This window comes from Plodia interpunctella, chromosome 27 (assembly GCF_027563975.2).
Source record: "Plodia interpunctella isolate USDA-ARS_2022_Savannah chromosome 27, ilPloInte3.2, whole genome shotgun sequence".
NCBI lineage: Eukaryota > Metazoa > Arthropoda > Insecta > Lepidoptera > Pyralidae > Plodia > Plodia interpunctella.
This window is the reverse complement of record NC_071320.1, coordinates 3,765,004-3,783,649: the sequence shown is the minus strand read 5'-3', so window position 1 is coordinate 3,783,649 and position 18,646 is coordinate 3,765,004. Positions and strand designations below refer to the sequence as shown.

The following is an 18,646-nucleotide window of genomic DNA, read 5'->3' as shown; positions in this document are numbered from 1 at the left end:
ATTTTTAACGATGCGTTAAGGTTTTTGACCAGTTTCAAATCCAGTTCAGTTAATGATCACCTGCTCACATCTCGTCCTGTTTTTAAGTTAGCTGGAAAGTCAAAATTACGAAGAACGCAAGTCAATGAACCAAAATTTCGATGGTACCTACTTATCTCAAATTGATATTAAATTATTTTAAACGCAGTTTGTATGTAATGTACTTAGGTAGTTGGTGGTCCTCAGAGCGCTTCGTACACTGCGGCCGCGCTGTCTTATAATTTACAAAATTTTAACAAAGAAAATATTTAGTTTCACTATCTGCCTTTAAAATAATTAATCTATACCTGTGTATTAATGTCTATTTTTGGAATGATTGATTTTGGAAATGATTCCTTCTTCAAGACAATTGACGTAATGACAGCGCGGCCGCAGCGGTCGAAACGCTCTGAGAACTGCAGCCCAGTTAGTAAAATTATGATGTTTGTTTTGATGTTGTTGACGTGTTTTTTTCTATAATGTGAGTTCCTATTTAGAGAAAATTGCCGATAATAATTTATCGAATCAGCATTGATTTTGGATAGCTTAATGTGCTATTGACTGTACACAAATTTTAGCAAAATAAAACTACCTACTTAGCTCAGTACATCGAACGTCTAAACATCTGTTAGTCCATGATTATGATTAGCTATCTAACTAAATAGGCATACCTATATCTTATTTTGCTATATATCTATATATATAATTAATATAATCGATTCGTGAAAGCCTCAGCAACAACGCCGTAATAGGTAAGAATAAAAAAAATCCCTTTCAATATCAGATACATACTTAATCTGAATTTGTTATATGTACGTCAATTATACGCAGAGTTGGTATATAACGTGTTATCTAAATTACAGTCAAATTAAATATCGATAATTTTGTCTAAATTAACGAGAATACAGATGAGAAACAGAAGGTCTACCACAAAACATACAAACACGTAGCACGTTACTAACGTTCATATGCTGCCTCTTTTCCCGCATCGTGTAAAAAAAGAACATTCTCATTAAAAGTAATGCCCTAGCTGTTAGTGGTAAATCATTGCTCACATTTTCAGGCAATAAGATTTTTTTAATAAACTTCCAGAGAGCAGAGAGTTCAGTAAAAAGTTTATCTGACACAAATTTATTATTGTATATATATTTTTTTAAATTATTGATTTTCTTTTTTTTTTGTTGTGTAATATTGTCTGTTTTTGTTGTTTTAATATTTCCACACAATGCTGTATCGTTTTTGAAATAAATGGATATGAATAGAGAATGTGTGGACGCAATGACGTGCTCCGTGGTAACATAAAGCAAGCCTCCCAGGGGTCTCTAGGATCTTTTGCCACAGCACCCTGTAATCACACTGCATCTCTCTCTCACCCTTCATACTGGAACACTTCAACGCAAGCGCTGCTGTTTGGCGACAGAAATAGATAAGACAAGAGTGAGCAGTGCCCTAAAGTTATACATTGCCTACTGTAATTTAGGATGTAAATAAAATAGAACATTTACAAAAAAGGCTTTTCGTGATTTAATGCATGCAAATTTAGAAATAACAACATTGTCGGGTTATACAAACAGCTCGAATCGTAAACAATATTGGGGATTCCCCCTGTAAGTATTATGATATTGCTAACTTGCAACATAATTATATACAGCTACCTATATAATTACAGTGTGGCCAACGCTCACTTTGAGAATATTTATTGTTTTTATATTTGTGTTTTTTCTTGAGCACAGGCGCAGAATTTGCTGCCTCCTACTACATTGGTAATCCGGCACTGAGAGTGAGGTGCAGACGACCTTGGCACCAAGGTCTGCCTCTGGTTAAACTTCTGTAACCTTATTAATTTGTATTAATTTGTCAAAAATTCGACCACGTGCGATACAACAGATAGTCTGTCTTTGATAATTTGTGTTTTATCTGATTAATTAACTTATTATATGTATATATACATATAGATACCAGTGATATAATCTCAACCCAAGTATTGCAATATCCGGTCTAATTAGGTTTAAAACCATTACCCATTGTTCAGTTGCGCTCCGTCATTTTATATGTACTAAATTCTGTAGCAATTTTGAAGTCACACAACGAAGAACAACGCAGAAATTGTATGGAGCTTCGACGTACGTCAACGCACGTCAGTCTCAACAACGTTCAGCGTCGTCGCAACGAAACATGACTGAGCGTGAGGCGTGGCTCTTAGGTAGCCGGCACTGAAAAAATATAGCCGGCAATAATAAAATTAATACAAACTGTTTATAAGTCGACGTCAACTTTGTGCATGCAATAAAATATTGAAATGTTAGAAAGCTGACCCTGGGTTCCGACGCTTAACAGCTGTAAAGGACCCGGGAAAAGTCCAAGCTCAGTTTTGTTCTGGCAAGGCAACGCCTGGCTAGGCCATTGGGCTAGGCTAGTGTCCGGAAACGTTATCAAAACTGACTTTTGACGGACCCACAGATTTCTTTTTTTGTTTCGTTTATCCATGTGGAAAGGCAAAGGGATCTAAGCCCATACAGCCGTCGTCTGTAGTTTTTCTTATTTACTTCATAATGTTGTATTATAAGGGGTAAGCAAAGTCTTTTGTATCTTTTAGTTCCGAATATCTTCATATAAGAAGAATATATTAATGTCCTTACCTGTATACCTACCGAAAATTGATAATTCTTGTTTTTGTTAGGTAATACCATTATGTTAATCTGTGGACGGACCACGGCGACGGTGGTTTGTACAAGAAGACAGAAAAAAGGTTTAAATTGTCAAAGAGGTAAGTAGCTGGTCCCAAAACACAAAAATCCAAACTTAGTTGCCGAAACGGCTCCATCATCATCTAATTTCAGGTGGAAACTGTCTCGGAAGTTACCTATATTTTTACGTGTAGTTAATTCTTTTGTTTTTGTTAGGTAAGTACATAAGTACTAAATTTTCGCATTAGATTTTCGAATGAATGTTATTTAGCTAAGACTAAAAGGATACTTAGGTATGTAGAATCATTTCTAACTCTCCCGACTCGGGAGTCCCGAGTCTCGACCGACATGAACGCTCGCTATGTTGTAACTACAGTTAGGTATAATTTATACGAGATAAGTTAAAACCACACCCCTTTTACATAGATAGTATCTCAGCTCATGTAAATAAGGCTGAATGGAGTGTGTCGCAATAAACAATGTTTATAAATTGCCTTGAGGATAATGTTGAGTTCAGTATGACTGTCGTACGCGGTGGAGCGATACGCGCGGTCGCCATTTTGATATAAAACTGCCGCATTCGAATTTTCAAATTTAAACTCGATTCCTTTTTAGATGAAACTTCAGAAGTAATTTAGTGACGTGCTGGATTTTTAAGTGTTTTTTTTAAATATCTTTTTATAGAGATAAAAATAGTTTATGGTACACCTACGTAGTTATAATTTTTTAAAACAAGGACGGAAACTCGAATTTGGACGTAGCCGATTTCAAGGGTATGTAAAGTACCTATAAAAGTGGCAACTTTAATAGCTATTTTTATATATTTGATAACTAAAAAACTACCTGACTCGGTAGGTATAAAATCAAATCAAAATAAAAACGATTATGATCTAACATAATAGATATGTCACTTTCAGACACTTGAAGATCATAATTTACAAGTAAAGTCAAAATATATGCATTAAACATGTCAAATAAAATAATAATAATTATAAAAAGGTAAGATCAAGTGTAAGAGGTAGAAGTTTTAGGAAGGGTTCAAGTTTTTTTTATTATTTGAATAGTCGCTAATTGTATAATAAGCATTAACCATCAAAGTATTTTTAATATAAATCATTTAAATTTTGGCATTGGCAAGTTAATAGTTCTACAGGGAGTTTATTGAACAATTTTACACTTTGACCCACTAAAGACCGCCTAACTTTTTTAAGTCTGAATCTGTTCATACAAAGTTTATGCCTATTACGAGTGTTTACACTGTTAACATCGCTCAATGTTTTATACAGGTTTAAGTTAGATTTAACAAAAATAAGTAGGTTTTCGAAGATGTACTTACTGAGATGACACAGTCATATTTTTTTATATATGCGATGCCATAGTACATTGTTCACTGAGGCAAGAGTAACGGATTTCAACGAGGGTGACGTATTAAGCCCGAGACGTAGTCGAGGGCGTTAATCACCCGAGTTGAGAATCATACAAGTAAATTGCAAGTAAAAATAAAAGATTAATGCATAAAGAGATAATTAAAACAAATGATGTCCAACTTAATGGACGGTACAAAAAATATTGTTCACTATTAAAATCAATTATTCGCAAATCTAAACAAAACCAAAACATACAATTTATAAAAGAATATGATAATAAAAATAAAGCCACCTGGTCCCTAATCAATCAATATACAACTCCTACAAATAATATAAAAAACACCGTCGAAAATATAGTATTAAATAATATTAGTATTCATGACCCTACTATTATTGCTGAATCATTCAATGATTATTTTGTTCATAACAACTTGCACAATATTTCATCTATGACATATACACCCAACACACTGATGCACCAAAGTAAAAGTATATATTTAAAACCTGTAAATTCAGATGAATTAAGAACTATAATCATGAATTTTAAAAACAAAAAAAGCTGTGGGTAGGATAACATACCAATACAAATTATCAAAAAATCTCTAAACTATATACTTGATCCTTTACTTTACCTCGTTAATTTAATGATAGAATCAGGAACATTTCCTGATAATTTAAAGTTATCCAAAGTTAAGCCTCTTCACAAAAAGGGTCCCAAAAACGACATTGCCAATTACAGGCCCATTTCTCTTTTGTCATGTTTTTCAAAAATATTTGAAAAAGTGATTCTGGTGAGACTTCAGAGCTTTTTTGAAAAAAAATATATAATAAATCAAAACCAGTTCGGATTTCAAAAAAATAAAAACACAAGTACTGCCATATTTAAAATTTTAAAAGATATTTGGGACACATTAAATAAGAAATCAATGTGTGTAGGCTTGTTTTTAGATATGTCTCATGCTTTTGATTGCGTACAACATAACATTCTTCTTAAACAATTGGAAAATCTAGGGATCCGAGGCTTATCACTTTATTTAATTCAATCATATCTAAGCAACCGTAAACAAATAGTAGTCATTGACAAGTATAATCCTATCAGCAAAACAATAGAGGAAGTCAAATCTGACCAGGCTAAAATTCTTCTCGGCGTTCCTCAGGGTAGTATACTTGGTCCACTCCTATTCCTTATTTACGTTAATGAACTTCCATCCATTACACAACACAAGTGCGTCGTGTTTGCAGATGATGCAACTCTATTCATATCTGATACAACTAAAGATAAAAACAAATTTGAAGAAGAAATCAACAAGACATTAAATAGTACAGTAAATTGGCTTAAATCTATAAACTTAACAGTAAATTCAACAAAAACAAAAATAATACAGTTTAGAAATTATAATAAGGAACCATATAGTTTAAATATTCATGAAACTAACAAAAAAATTGAAGACGTAAACGAAACAAACTTTTTAGGTGTCAATATTGATTGTAACTTAAATTGGAAAGCGCACATAGATAAAATTAACAAAACAATATCCAGTTACTGTTACGCTCTTTCGATACTTGCTGAAAGCTCTTCAGCTGAAGTTGCCCGAACTGCATACTTTTTGTTTTTTTAAATGTTTTTCCTTACCTCACATATGGAATTATCTATTGGGGGAATTCTGTTAATGTAAATTCCACTTTCCTGCTTCAAAAAAGATGTATACGCATAATACATAACTTGTATGCAGATGACACATTACGAAATACATTTAAAGAAAAGGGCTATTTAACATTAACTAATATCTATATACTTGAATTATGTGTATTTGTTCAAAATAACAAGTTATATTTTAGAAAAAAAATGGATCTCAGAGATAACCAAAGAAATTTATATAAAAATGATTTGTATCTTCCCATTGTAAATAATGAAGTGTATAAAAAAAGTGTCATTCATAACGTAAATGCTCCTATTACCGCCAGTTTTAGCTGTCTTATGATTCACTTTTAAAAAATTGATATAAGCTGTTATGTTAGGAAAGATGTTATAATTTATAATTAATCTCAACGAAGTATTCTTTGCAATTCAGTACTTAAATTCAATATTCAATAACACAATAGTTACTAAATAATTATTTAATCCAAAAGAGTAGTTGATTCTATTACCGACCCATAGAATGCGGCAAGATTCTATTACCGATTTTTCTACTTCTTTTACCGACCGCTACGAAGTTGTCACTTCTTCTATACTATTAAATAAAATAAAAAAACGTTTTTAAGGTATTTATTATATAATAACAATAGTTATGAGATCAACATTATTACAATATGAACATAATTATTTATTGCAACGCTTAGAGCACTTATTTTTTGTTATTTTAATTAATAAAAAATATAATCAGCCTCAGAAAACAGTCTTCATATAATTAAATGCTTACTTTTTAATTACCTACATACTAATTAAATATTATAAATCAGTAACAAAAATATTTTTACCTGTAATACAATCACAAAATACCTTTATAATAGGTACACACATTTATAATTCGCTCAATACAGAAGCCGACCCCAAGATGCTTGGGATTAATAAGGCTAGGAGAAGAGAGAAGAGAGAGAGACAGTAATCAACGTTTGCAAATTCAAATAAAGTAGTTTTAAAAAATATTATCAGATTCAGAGTCAGATGGAAAAATAATATGTCGTTTATACGAAACAGTTTTTGGTACATGTAACTCATCATTATCAGATGATGATGTATTTGGAAGAACTCTAGCTGATGTTGAAGCATAACCTGAATGTATTGCATTTTTAGTTTTCACTTTGTAATTATTTTGTCGTGGGATTAATACTGAGTCAGATTCAGATTCTGAACTTGACGTCGTATTACGACGTATTTCCAACGCTTTTGATGTATTATGTTTTCTCACACTTGTTGGTTTAGACACAGCTCCCATATTTTTCCTTTCTTTTGCCTTCCTAAGATCTGCTTGTTTCTTTTCTCTTTCTATTTTATTTCTTTGTAATTTTTCTTTCCGTATTTTTTTCTTTTCTTCTTCCTGTGCTTTTTTCTCTTCTGCTTTTTTCTGGTATTCCATGAACTCATCTGATATTGCAACAGTTGGTGTAATTTTTTTGGAAACTCTTTTATTTGATTTAGTGTCAACTTTAGGAAAGAATAGAGCATTTTTAAAAGGAGTTGTAAGATTGAGCTCTTTTGGTATAAACCTTGAATGACTAGAATTTTGGATTGACTTACATGGCGTTTCATTATTAACTGTAGTGAACAATGTGTCGTCACTATGACTTTTATTCAGTAGTAGCATAGGTTCATCACTAAAGTTTTTATTGGATTGTTTAGGAGTTGATGTTCTTGCATTGTGATCTTCACTGTTTAACTCTTTGACGCAATCAGTTGAAGTAGTAATTGTTTTGGGGGGTATCTCATTAACATATTCCAAAAGATTCGATTCAGGCTGAGTGCTCAATAAAGATATGGTATCCGATTCTTTAGATATAATTGGAGATAGCAATTCGTCCATGGGAAACATTAAAACATTATTAGAAACGGTATTAAAACGGTTTGGAACAAGACATCCACTTGCACTGACTTCATAAGTCAACGTCTCTTCTTCACCAATATTGTTGACAAGCGTGGTATCACCCAATTCTAAATTGTTATCGAAAGTTTGTTGTAAAGGTGTATTGTCGATAGGATTAATATCCCTCCAAAACTCAAATAATTTTTTGTAAGTCTCATCGCCATTCCATACCGATCCCGATTTTTGGAACATTAGGAGAACTTCAGGTGATAAGCGACGTTCAAACTGCTGTTTAAACTTTTCTGTATCGTCGACAGATTTCTCATTGCCTGTAACAGTACTCGATCCATGGCTACTAATATCATCTGCATTGTCTCCACTTTCTTCACTTGTTGCATTAGCGTTTTTTGTCAAAAGTTTATCATAATTTACATTATCAGGTCCAAAGGGATATAATCCACAACATTGGAATCCATTCTTAATTGTTTGTGATACAAGAGTATTTTTTAAGCAAATATCCACTTGAGGTGCAAAATCTATTCGTCTTAATTTTGCAAAGTTGTTTTGAACTCTAAAATCATGAACAACGGTTCTCCAAGTTCCTTTCACGGGTCTGAATACAGAAACGTCTAAGGGTTGAAGAACATGCGTTGCATTAGGTAATAATGCTATTAGGATTATTCCCTTTTCTTTGCAAAAAACTGTCAGAGGGAGTGATATATGAGAAGTGTGACCGTCGAGAAATAAAGCTACAGGAAATTGTATGTTATGCTGAATCAGCCAGGGATAAAAGCAATTGGCAATGTACTCATAAAATGCGGCCATATTCATCCATCCTGACTCAGTGTGACCGATACCCCATCCAGATGGTACAGTTGGAACAATGTTTTTTGGTAAACGCTTGTATGGATATAAGACCATGGGAGGTGCTATTGCAGCATCTGCAGACACATTTACTAGCACTGTTAAACACTCCTTTTCGTCATTGGCCACTCTACTATATACTTTCTTGCTGCCTCTTCGGACAAGAACTTGTTTTCCTTTCGGACACAAAAAGAATCCGGTCTCATCACAATTAAAAATCCGACTAGGATCTTCCAAAACATCAAGAAGGTTATTTTGTTCAAAATAACTATGTACTCGATTGAACCATGCTCTTACAGCTTCCTCTGTAATATGTGAACGGCTTGTAGGCAAATTCTGAGTAATTCGCCTTGAAATGGTAGGATGCCTCGCCATAAACTTAAGAAACCATCCTTTTCCGGGAACACCATCTTTAAAAGGATTAGAGCGATTTAAGTTTTCCACCAATTTTGCTACTGTTTCCAACAATTGATCCTTAGTTACAGGAAAACCTGACTTCCCGAGATAAAAAATCCAGTCTACCAGTCTTTTTTCTTCCTCCTTCGTTAAAACTGTTTGTTTTCCACAATGTTCATTTATATATTTATTATTTCTCTTGTCACGCAGAGTTGTCCTCGGTATGCCATAGGTTTTTGAAGCTTCGTATATGCTGGTACCTTCATTTATAGCTAGAAGCGCAGCTTCTAGTTGAGCAGAGGCGTACTGCTTGCGCTTCTGCGGCTCCATGATTCTATAAAAGAACACAATATTTTTAAAGAGATATAGAATTTAATTCTTCGAAAGAAGCTTTAAAAAGTTACATAGCCCCATTCCGTCCCGCCTTTTTTATTTGATTTGAAAACATATGAAATACAGCCAATGCCATGAAGCCGTGAATGAAACTGGATAGCAAATATTATTTTACATTAATAATATGTCCTGTGACAAAATCTCTCAAAACGTCACGTATGCAAAAAATAAGCCAATTTGTTCAAAAATATACATTTTGTTTTTGTGTACTGTAATATTACCAAAAATATCGCCACAACTGTGAGTCGGTAATAGAATCAAGTATGAAGGTTACAATATTCTATTAGCGACCAATAAAATTAATAATAAACAGATAAAATATCCGCTTTATGGAATACTGTTAAATTCGATCTCATTGCTATATTATTTCTTTTAATGTCAGTTAGTCTTTAATTCAGATAATATCAGTTATTTTAGTATAATATCATTATAATAATAGGGATATTGTCTAACGTTGAATCGAGTTTTACACAAAAACTTTAAGAAATAGCTTTGTCGTTAATAGATCTAAAGAAGTAAAATAATTTTAAGAATTGAACAAGAAAAAAATCAAATCAAATGAGGTAGTTTATAATAGATAATTTTTTTAAAAACTTTAATGTTCTCAAAATTTAACAACGCCATGGGTCGTTATTAGAATCAAGTTTTGAAATTTGGATTCTATTACCACCTTAAATTAAAACATGATTTTATAACACAAAAACCAATAAAAAGTATTATTATTAAGAGTTAGTTTAGATAACGAATATATACGTTACAGTTGTAATGTGATAGCAAGAAGGCAAATCCATTTTTAGTGTGTTATTTTCCTTAAGTAATATTTAGGTGTACTTACGTGGCTGGAGACGCGACACTATGAAACGTGCGTCCGCTTCGGGCGCGTCCCACTTACTGTCAAATTACTTTTTTCACTGGCTATTTAAACACACAAACTTTACTCTTTTTGTTGTCCAACAAAAATACGTTACTAATTTTTAAGGTATGACTTTTCTGGAACCCTATATTATGTCTAATATGAGTGATTTAAAAATTAGATCGTTAATAGAGTACACATTTTAGGGGGTCGTTAATAGGAGCTTTTACGTTATATCTGTCATCAAGAATGGCTTCTACTTGTTCTTGCACTCTTTGGACAACACTACATATATACGACATGGATTTTGTTTTGGCGCCAAAACGCATTAAATAAATAGGTATTCGATTTAGGTTGATTCTGCCCATAATTTGAGCAATTCAAATTATTAATTAGATTTGTCATCACTGTATTTAACGCATTATTATATTGCTGAGATCTTTATGTTTACAAACAGGTTGGCTGTTAATACCAACATACAAGTGAACAATACAATATGGAACAATCAACTGTTTACAAAGGAAATAATAAACAGTAGTTATGTACATAAGTACGTGCTGTAATTAATGGCTGCAATCAAATAAAACTGCCCAGGATACACGAAAAATGTTACATTTAGGAAATCATTGATGTAACACGGACCTTAACGTAGATACCTTAGCTATCCCCTGCGCTCGTCGGTCGGGTCGTTGTTGATAGAGAGTGAGTAAAAAAATTTGGTGATTGTGATTTTGAATTAAAAAAATGTTTTAAAAATATGACGTTTGTGCAAGATACATTTATGTTTGTAAATTTATATAAAGACTTTGCTACCGTGGGAATTTCGGATTTAAAAGTGCCCTATGTGTTATTCCAGATTATATTCTACCCGTGTACCAAATTTCGTAATCCGTCCAATAGATTTTGCGTGAGAGAGTAGCAAACTTACCTACACATACATCCTCACAAACTTTCGCATTTATAATATTAGTAGGAAGTACAGGATTCAACTTTATATTATTATTTACAACATTAATAAATATGTAGTCTCGTTGCAAAGGGGTTTTTTTCGAATAGGTTTCTCTGATGATCTGTCCAACTAAACACTCTTTAGGGACCTACATTTGTGTCAGCTTTAGTGTTATGATAAACTCCCGAATCAGACACCAGCTTCTGAAGAAGCCATCGAATTGCACAGAATAACAACACTACCATGCAATGTTCTTATGTCTGTGTTAAATTGGCACGGTTCAAAATGCTTTATAGGTTTGCTAACGACACGCAAAGAAAAAGAAGCTGTGTTTTGGTATGATAACGTTATGCATATTAAAAAATATCATTACATTGAGGCTACATAAGTACTTCAAGATTAGACAAGAAATGTCGCATCGTATTTGTCCGTTTGATATCAATTAAGTATATATCAACTGATAATTAAAATTGTATTAACACACAAATTCCTTTTTATGAATCACATAATTTTCTTTTACGAGACCTAAAGTAATCTTCACAGTACTTTTATGTTGAATTAGATCGCGGATCCCGGAAGGATTTCTCTGCTAAAGCGGGTCAGACATGATTTTCATACAAACTTTCACCCCCCCCCCCATTATAGTCATTTGGGGGTTGATTTTTGAAAATAGAAGTAGCCTACGTTGGAACGGAGTTCTTTAACTATATACATACCAAATTTAATTAAAATATTTTAAAAGGCAATTAAATTAATGGCTCCTGGACAAGTGTAATAAAAGAATAAAAATCAATAAATATTAATTTGACATTGGAACAAATTATCATAAATTTAATTCAGTTAACATTGCAATTCTAATTTTATTTAATTTACTTTTTGACTTGTATTTTATATGTGCAAACATTTGCATGCTATTACAAATAGAAAAATAGGCTGTTCTTTTCTTTCTGTAATGAACAATAATGATATCTCCTGTACTCTGTTTTAGAGCAAATTAATTATTTTGAATTTTGAATAGGTCCAGCGGTTTAGCCGTGAAAGCGGACAGACAGACAGACAGACAGACTATCGCATTGGAATTGGAAGTATAGATTTTGTTGAAAATAAATAAACGGTTACCTCAAATCAAATTCAAAAGTAAAATATTGTCCAGTTTTAATTTAAATTGCTGGAAAATAACTAGTTGTTCGCCGAGAACTTAACCTCGCGAACACTATTTTTTTTTACAAAATTGTGAATATTTCCAAAACGACTTAACCGATTTCGTTGCCACACGAACTTAAAAGTTCTCTATTGACAGATCCTATATATACCTTTTAAATTTCATCAAAATTAGACCAACTATTCGAAAGATATCACGTTACAAACATGTTGATTTGTAGAATAAAAAGACGATAAGATTGTTTACACTACAACTGTAAGATGAAACGTAGTATGCAAATAGTTACCTAGTATTTAGAATGACACGAGATCCTAGTAATTTTCCTAACTGAGTCTCCCTAGTACCCAAAAAAAAATTGAAAATTCGCCTAACCGGCTGTCTGAAGATAACCCTATTTGGCAATGCTATTACTGTCAAGGCTGTGAGGTGCCGATGAGACATTTGGTCCCGCCTTAGAATAGGACCTTTCCATATCCTGTGGATGTCGTACGAGGCGACTGAAGGACACAAGACTATTAATAAAGAAGTAACTATATTAGGACAAATTACACAGATTGAGTTAGCCCCAAAGTAAATTCGAGTTATGGGATAATGTAACAACAACAAACAATCAGAAAAAGATCATTTTGCATCATGACCCGACCGGGGATCGAACCCGGCACCTCTCGGTTCAGAGGCAAGTATTTTAGCACTGCGCCACCGAGGTCGTCAAATTAATAGCTGATAGGGAACAATAGCATTACCAAAGAGGGTTGACTTCAGCCAAGCGGCCGGTTATAAAATCATAGCCAAATCTTCATAATTGCATGGTTATTTTTTACGAACTTTGGACTTCGAGCGTCATAGCTCCCAATGTAATCGGGATCACGCAAAGATGAAACAGAACTGCTAAGGCTGTATCGCTGTATCCCTAGTCGCGTCGTGCGACATCCACGGAAGGATATGAAGTGGTTCTATTTTAGGGCGGAACCACACATTCAGGATTACACAAGTTTTTTTTGTAATTATTAGCGGCCCGTTCCGGCTTTGTACATAATACTTACTTCCTCATGAATCGCTCTATCTATTAAAAATCCCTCTTCAAAATCCGTTGACTAGTATAGTGACAGACAGACATCGGACAGCGACTTTGTTTGATATTATGTAGGTATAGTGATAGTCAAGAAGACTTGTTTTTCCTTTAGACATTTTAACTTGCGATGGCCATGAATCGACATTGCGATGCAATATTGCATGTATTAGTACATTCGTACTCAAGTACACTGGTGTTTTGTGACTAGGTAATAAAGATGAATTTGCAGTGAATTCGGATAGGTCGGTGTGCTGCCGACTGTACCACGTGTCCGTCCATGCAGTTTAAAAACAACTGACATACTTATTTTAATTTTTTTATTTATATTCCAAATTTAATTGCTTTACAAACTTTAGTGCCCCGGCTTCGCTCGGGTAAAAACATAATAAATGATACACCCAAACCTCAATAATCACACTATTTAATGGTGAAAACCGCATGAAAATCCATACAGTAGTTTTTGAGTTTATCGAGACAGATTCGGCAGATAATTTTTTTTATAATATGTAAGGATAAGGATGCACAGTATATTTTCGGAATGTTTACAGTTTGTTGTTGTTACGAAGTTTGATACACGGGTAGAAATAACTTGCAATAACACATAAGGTACTTTTTATCCCGAAATTCCCACGGGAACGAAGCCCCGGGACGCAGCTAGTAAGTACATAAATTAAAATTAAGTATAATCTATCTGTTACGGTTTTTGGATTTGGTACCCACTTGTTACGAGTCTAACTGTTCTCCGACAATTGCTTCGTCTACGAACGTTTCGAATACAGAATACAGGAGACATTCTATCGGCGAATCGTTCGTAGATGAAGGTTTCTGTCGTTCAAACGCCCGATGTCGAAACATTCTGTCGACGAAACATTCGTAGACGAAGCAATTGCCGGAGAACCGTTTCAGACTCACTTGTTACTGATGGAAGTCGAAGGTAGTCGCTATTATTATAACTAGCTGACCATAAAAAAAAACATTCACGCTTATCACAGTACAAGCAAAGCCGAAGGCATACATTGTTTCAAGGTTTACAGTATAAACAGTTGTGATATGCAATGATAATAAATTTTGCCATATTTCTATTTTAGTTTACCACGTAAGTAGTACATATGTATCTCTCGTATATGATATAGAGTGGTTAGGGCGGGAACACACTCAGGTGTTAGATTATGTGTAGAAAATGAAATCTAACATAGATTTTTACTTTACCCGAAAATAAAGAAAAAGGTTAGGTCATCATCATCATCGTATCGAGCGTGTTATCGCTAACACTGGTGTCAGATTTTATTCAAGTCGCCTAAAGTCATCTGACATGACTTTTACGACTACTTACCGCCATCTAGTGGCAGGTAGTCGCATACACACTAGTGAACTGTCCAACAGTGTGCAGGTTTCCTCACGATGTTTTCCTTCACAGGAAGCAAGTGGTGGTCTATGAAAACTACTTACTATACTTATGTGAGTCAGATTGGTATACAAACTCATATGGCACGAGTAGGATACGAACTTGAGAATGTTGATACCTTTTGAAAAAATTAGGTAATACAATTTATAGTAAAGTAGCTTTTCCCCGCGTAAATTTGAAACAAACAGGATTTTCATACAAACTTTCACACCCCATTATTGAATTTGGGGGTTCGAAAAAAAAAAGACTATGTTTCAACGGGAGTCTTTAGCCGCTGGATTGCGGTTTCGTCGTGAAAGCGGAACAGACAGACAGAGAGACAGACGGACACACTTGTGCATTTATAATATTAGCATGGATTAAAACAAAATTTAAATAATAACACATGTACGTACGTAACTAAGTATATTCTAAGACTAGACAATAAGACAGGAAACTTAACTAAAAACAGGAAAATTATTCGAAAAAACTAATTCACAGAAAAAATTTATCTAATAAGTTCTTACGAAAAATATATCACTTTTCTTATCCGTTTTTTAAGTTTTTTCTACAGACATTTAATGACAGCGTAGTTTTTGTTATATCCCTGGCTGTTATACATAACAACACATATTATGTTAACTAAATAGCATGAAAATATTGTCATTGTCTACACTTGGAGTTCGCCATTTCGTCACGTCCGATGAAGCGCCATTTTCCTTATTTTTATTCAAATCTCAGCACGTCGCGTGATAATAAGTAGCGTAATAACAATTTTGACCTTCATTTCAACTTGGGCTAATAATCTAAAATTGGTAGGATTGTTCCAAGAGAAGGTTTTTATAATAATAATAAGCCCGCAGGGCAGCTTGTGGCGAGCTGTTGGGGAGTAGCGACCCCACGGACCTGAGTGCTCCCAGGGGAGGCCCCTGTTCCTCACCTCCGCCTTCCTTCCCCAAGGTCGGAGTGGAAACCGAGAGGTAACAGGACCCCTACCTCTGGCTTGCCTTCACCGGCCGGCCAGAGTGGAGTCGCGAGAGCTATATGCTCGAAGGGTGGAAGTGTAAAATGTCATAACGCCGGGGTCGTCTGACTGGATCACCATGATTTCGCGCCCCGCAGACTCACCTCTCTACACCCTTAGCCGCCCACGCCAATGTTGCCCCTTTGTCGCCAATCGCGGCGACTGATTTGAGGGGCCCATCCATTGAGCGGCGAGTCACCACCTGCCACTGAATAGTCAGTTATCATGATTATGGCAGGTGACCGAACTCTTTGCAATAGCCCATTCTCAATCCATCCAAATTTCATTCTATAGACCAGTCCATCCAAATTTCATTCTATAGACCTTCTATCCATTATTCTGCAAGAGTTCACACTCCCGCCGAGACCTGCTCATGGGCATATCATTTCATTGGTATATCCGGGAGCGGGTCTTGGCGGGAGACCTACACAACATCAAAATTCTCCAAAGGGCCTCTACGTGTTGGATTCATATCCCCACGCAAGCCTCTCAAAGGACCGGACTATGTGCCGTGAATCCCAAAAGGAGATACAAATAATAATAATAATTCTTTATTGCAGACACAAGATCCATATTACAAAATAAATTCTGTTGTTCACTAAAAACCTATTTAATTATTAATGGTAATAGGAAACTACCCATTACCATGCGTCAATTTAACCCAACACTTATATGTTGTGGTCGTCAGCAGTCGTGTAGACAGGCTGCGGATAATTTTGTTTTTACACCTATAGACTCTCGACATAAAAGAAGCTATTCTTTTTCTATGAATAGCGTTAAATGAGTCGACCCGAAATCGGGTATACATTTCCGAAGCACTACAAAAGGCCCATCAGGTGTCTAAAAATATTGTTGTAGACGACTCTAACGCCATTCATAGATTTTAACGAATAGTCTGTCCAGAGTTGACAGGTGTTTATGCTACTTCAGCGGTAGAACAGATAATAATCTGTCAAAAATTTTATTCAGTTGTTTAAATATAAAATAAAAAAATATATTGCTTTTTTTTTCAATAAACCTCATAAACTTTTTTTTATCCTCAATTTTATTTTCATAAAAAAGTTAAAGAATACTAAGCTGAAGTACTTATGTTTTGTCTCGTTCTGTCAATGTCAAATATTGTAAAAGTGCAACGATAGAAAGCCCGCGCGCGGGGCCTATTCTATGGTTGAAATTGTGACGGCTTTTAATTTTTTTATAAATTTTCTTTTTTTTTTCAGATGGAGTCCAGAATATATTGTAAATCAGAATACTCGCATATTACACAATAATTACAACGTAGTAAATAAATTATATTATTAAATATCAATCCCAGTGACATAAAGTGATAAAATCTAGTCAATATGGAAGCTCATGTAGAAGAGGATAGTAAAATAGAAAAGGTACGTAGACACACACACACTTAAACTAATAGCTACTAAGTAGTACTAAGTAGTAGATGTGCCGTTTCAGGAATGTTCCCACTTTCTCGGAAACATATTATCGGGATGTGGTATGGGAATGGGAACGTTCTCCCGTTCCTTTGCCGGGAACAAAACAGACACTTTTGTTCCGCCCAAGGAAACGTATATATTTATTAAGTACGTAAGGAAACGTATATATTTATAACGTATATATTTAGTAATAAAAAAAAACTGTTTTTTTATATCCTCATTGCCAGCCTACTGGACGATGATTATATGTAGGTACTTAAGTAGTTAGATAAATAAAAGATTCCACAGTTTTATTTATTGTTAATTAATTTACAGACCGAACAGCACTTGCAGATAGGTGACGAGCAAAAACGAAACGGGGCTTTAAAACCTGGACAGGATCTCAACGGAAATGGGGTGAGTAGATAACCATTGAATATTAAATGTCTTGTAAAATCAGAAATATCAGTAAATTATTGACAATCCAATGAAACCAGCTTTTGATCGGGTGGAACGGTGTCGATGACTGTAAGTCACAACCTACGCTCTATTTGATTCCCACCAATTTAAAAATTGTAAAATATGTATCTGTTTTATTAATTGTATAAGTAATTCTGTAACAAAGACATTTTTTCTAATAAATACTTAAATAGTCATAGTAATTCTATTCCTCAAAAAGTGGATTAGTAGGTACCTATATACCATACACACACATACACGTTAAAAATATCAAGGTCGTTCTCTCTCATTTGAAAATATTCCTGATTGCTCCGTCATCCGAAAAACGTGTGATCAAGGGTTCGCTTTGCTACTTTTTCTTCTCCACTTTGCACTCGCTTACACTCTTTGCTAATATCCCAATCCCAACTAGGTAATATTATAAATGCGAAAGTAAGTTTGTTTGTTACCTTTCCACGCGTTATCTACTTAACCAATCTTCTTGAAATTTCGCAAATATATGTATGTATGAAAGACATAGGGTAGGTACCTTTCGGACAACCATTGCTCCTGTGGGATTTGGGAAAAATCTGTATTCTATTATAGATGGCGCTGTGTGTATTTCAAATGCGCTATGGATATTTTAATTCGATTATCCAAATACCATTTTAATACTATTTTAAAACTGTTCCCGAGGGAATTTCTTTTGACTATGTACTGTGAATCTTTTGACTATGTACATTATGTACTTTTTTATATTATTAGAAAGAAAAAAAACATTGTAAGAAACAATAATGGTAAGCCGATCTGGCATGATAGGGATCAACACTGTTCAAATGAGTTTCTTTCGGCATTTCTTCTCAGCAGTGGTCGTTCCGAAATGCCAGTAGTTTGTAGCTTGTGAGAAATAACTATAAATATTGACGAGAAAAAGTGCCTGTGAAGGTCTAATTTCTGAATAAATGATTTGAATTTGAATTTTAATGGGCGAAGCCGAGGTTAAACAGCTAGTAACAAATAAAAGCATCAAAGTAAACATATACTCGTATAATGTTAAAGTGTAAAATTCACGCACTCCATCCTCGGCAATTAAATTGTTATACAGT

The 18,646-nt window shown here is 34.2% G+C and overlaps 2 protein-coding genes across 4 annotated transcripts in view; one reads left to right on the top strand and one right to left on the bottom strand.

Annotated features, from left to right (window-relative positions):
- Positions 1-2,697: 2,697 nt before the first annotated feature.
- The window catches only part of LOC128681447 (uncharacterized transporter YutK-like), a 30,822-nt gene continuing 14,873 nt past the window's right edge, over positions 2,698-18,646 (top strand). The window contains exons 1-3 of one of the 3 annotated variants that reach the window (XM_053765331.1): positions 2,698-2,785; positions 16,911-17,072; positions 17,439-17,519. In XM_053765331.1, the coding sequence (XP_053621306.1) occupies positions 17,034-17,072; positions 17,439-17,519 (120 nt within the window). In that variant the 5' untranslated portion in view covers positions 2,698-2,785; positions 16,911-17,033. Of the gene's footprint in view, positions 2,786-3,214; positions 3,479-16,910; positions 17,073-17,438; positions 17,520-18,646 lie in introns of those variants that run through there. The other 2 variants (XM_053765330.2, XM_053765332.2) reach the window with 2 other exon arrangements.
- LOC128681446 (uncharacterized) lies at positions 6,256-10,336 on the bottom strand. Its single transcript, XM_053765329.2, has 2 exons — positions 10,082-10,336; positions 6,256-9,187 (listed from the first exon to the last, which is right to left on the bottom strand). The coding sequence occupies exon 2, from the start codon at positions 9,181-9,183 to the stop codon at positions 6,709-6,711; it is 2,475 nt and encodes an 824-aa protein (XP_053621304.1). The 5' UTR covers positions 9,184-9,187; positions 10,082-10,336; the 3' UTR covers positions 6,256-6,708.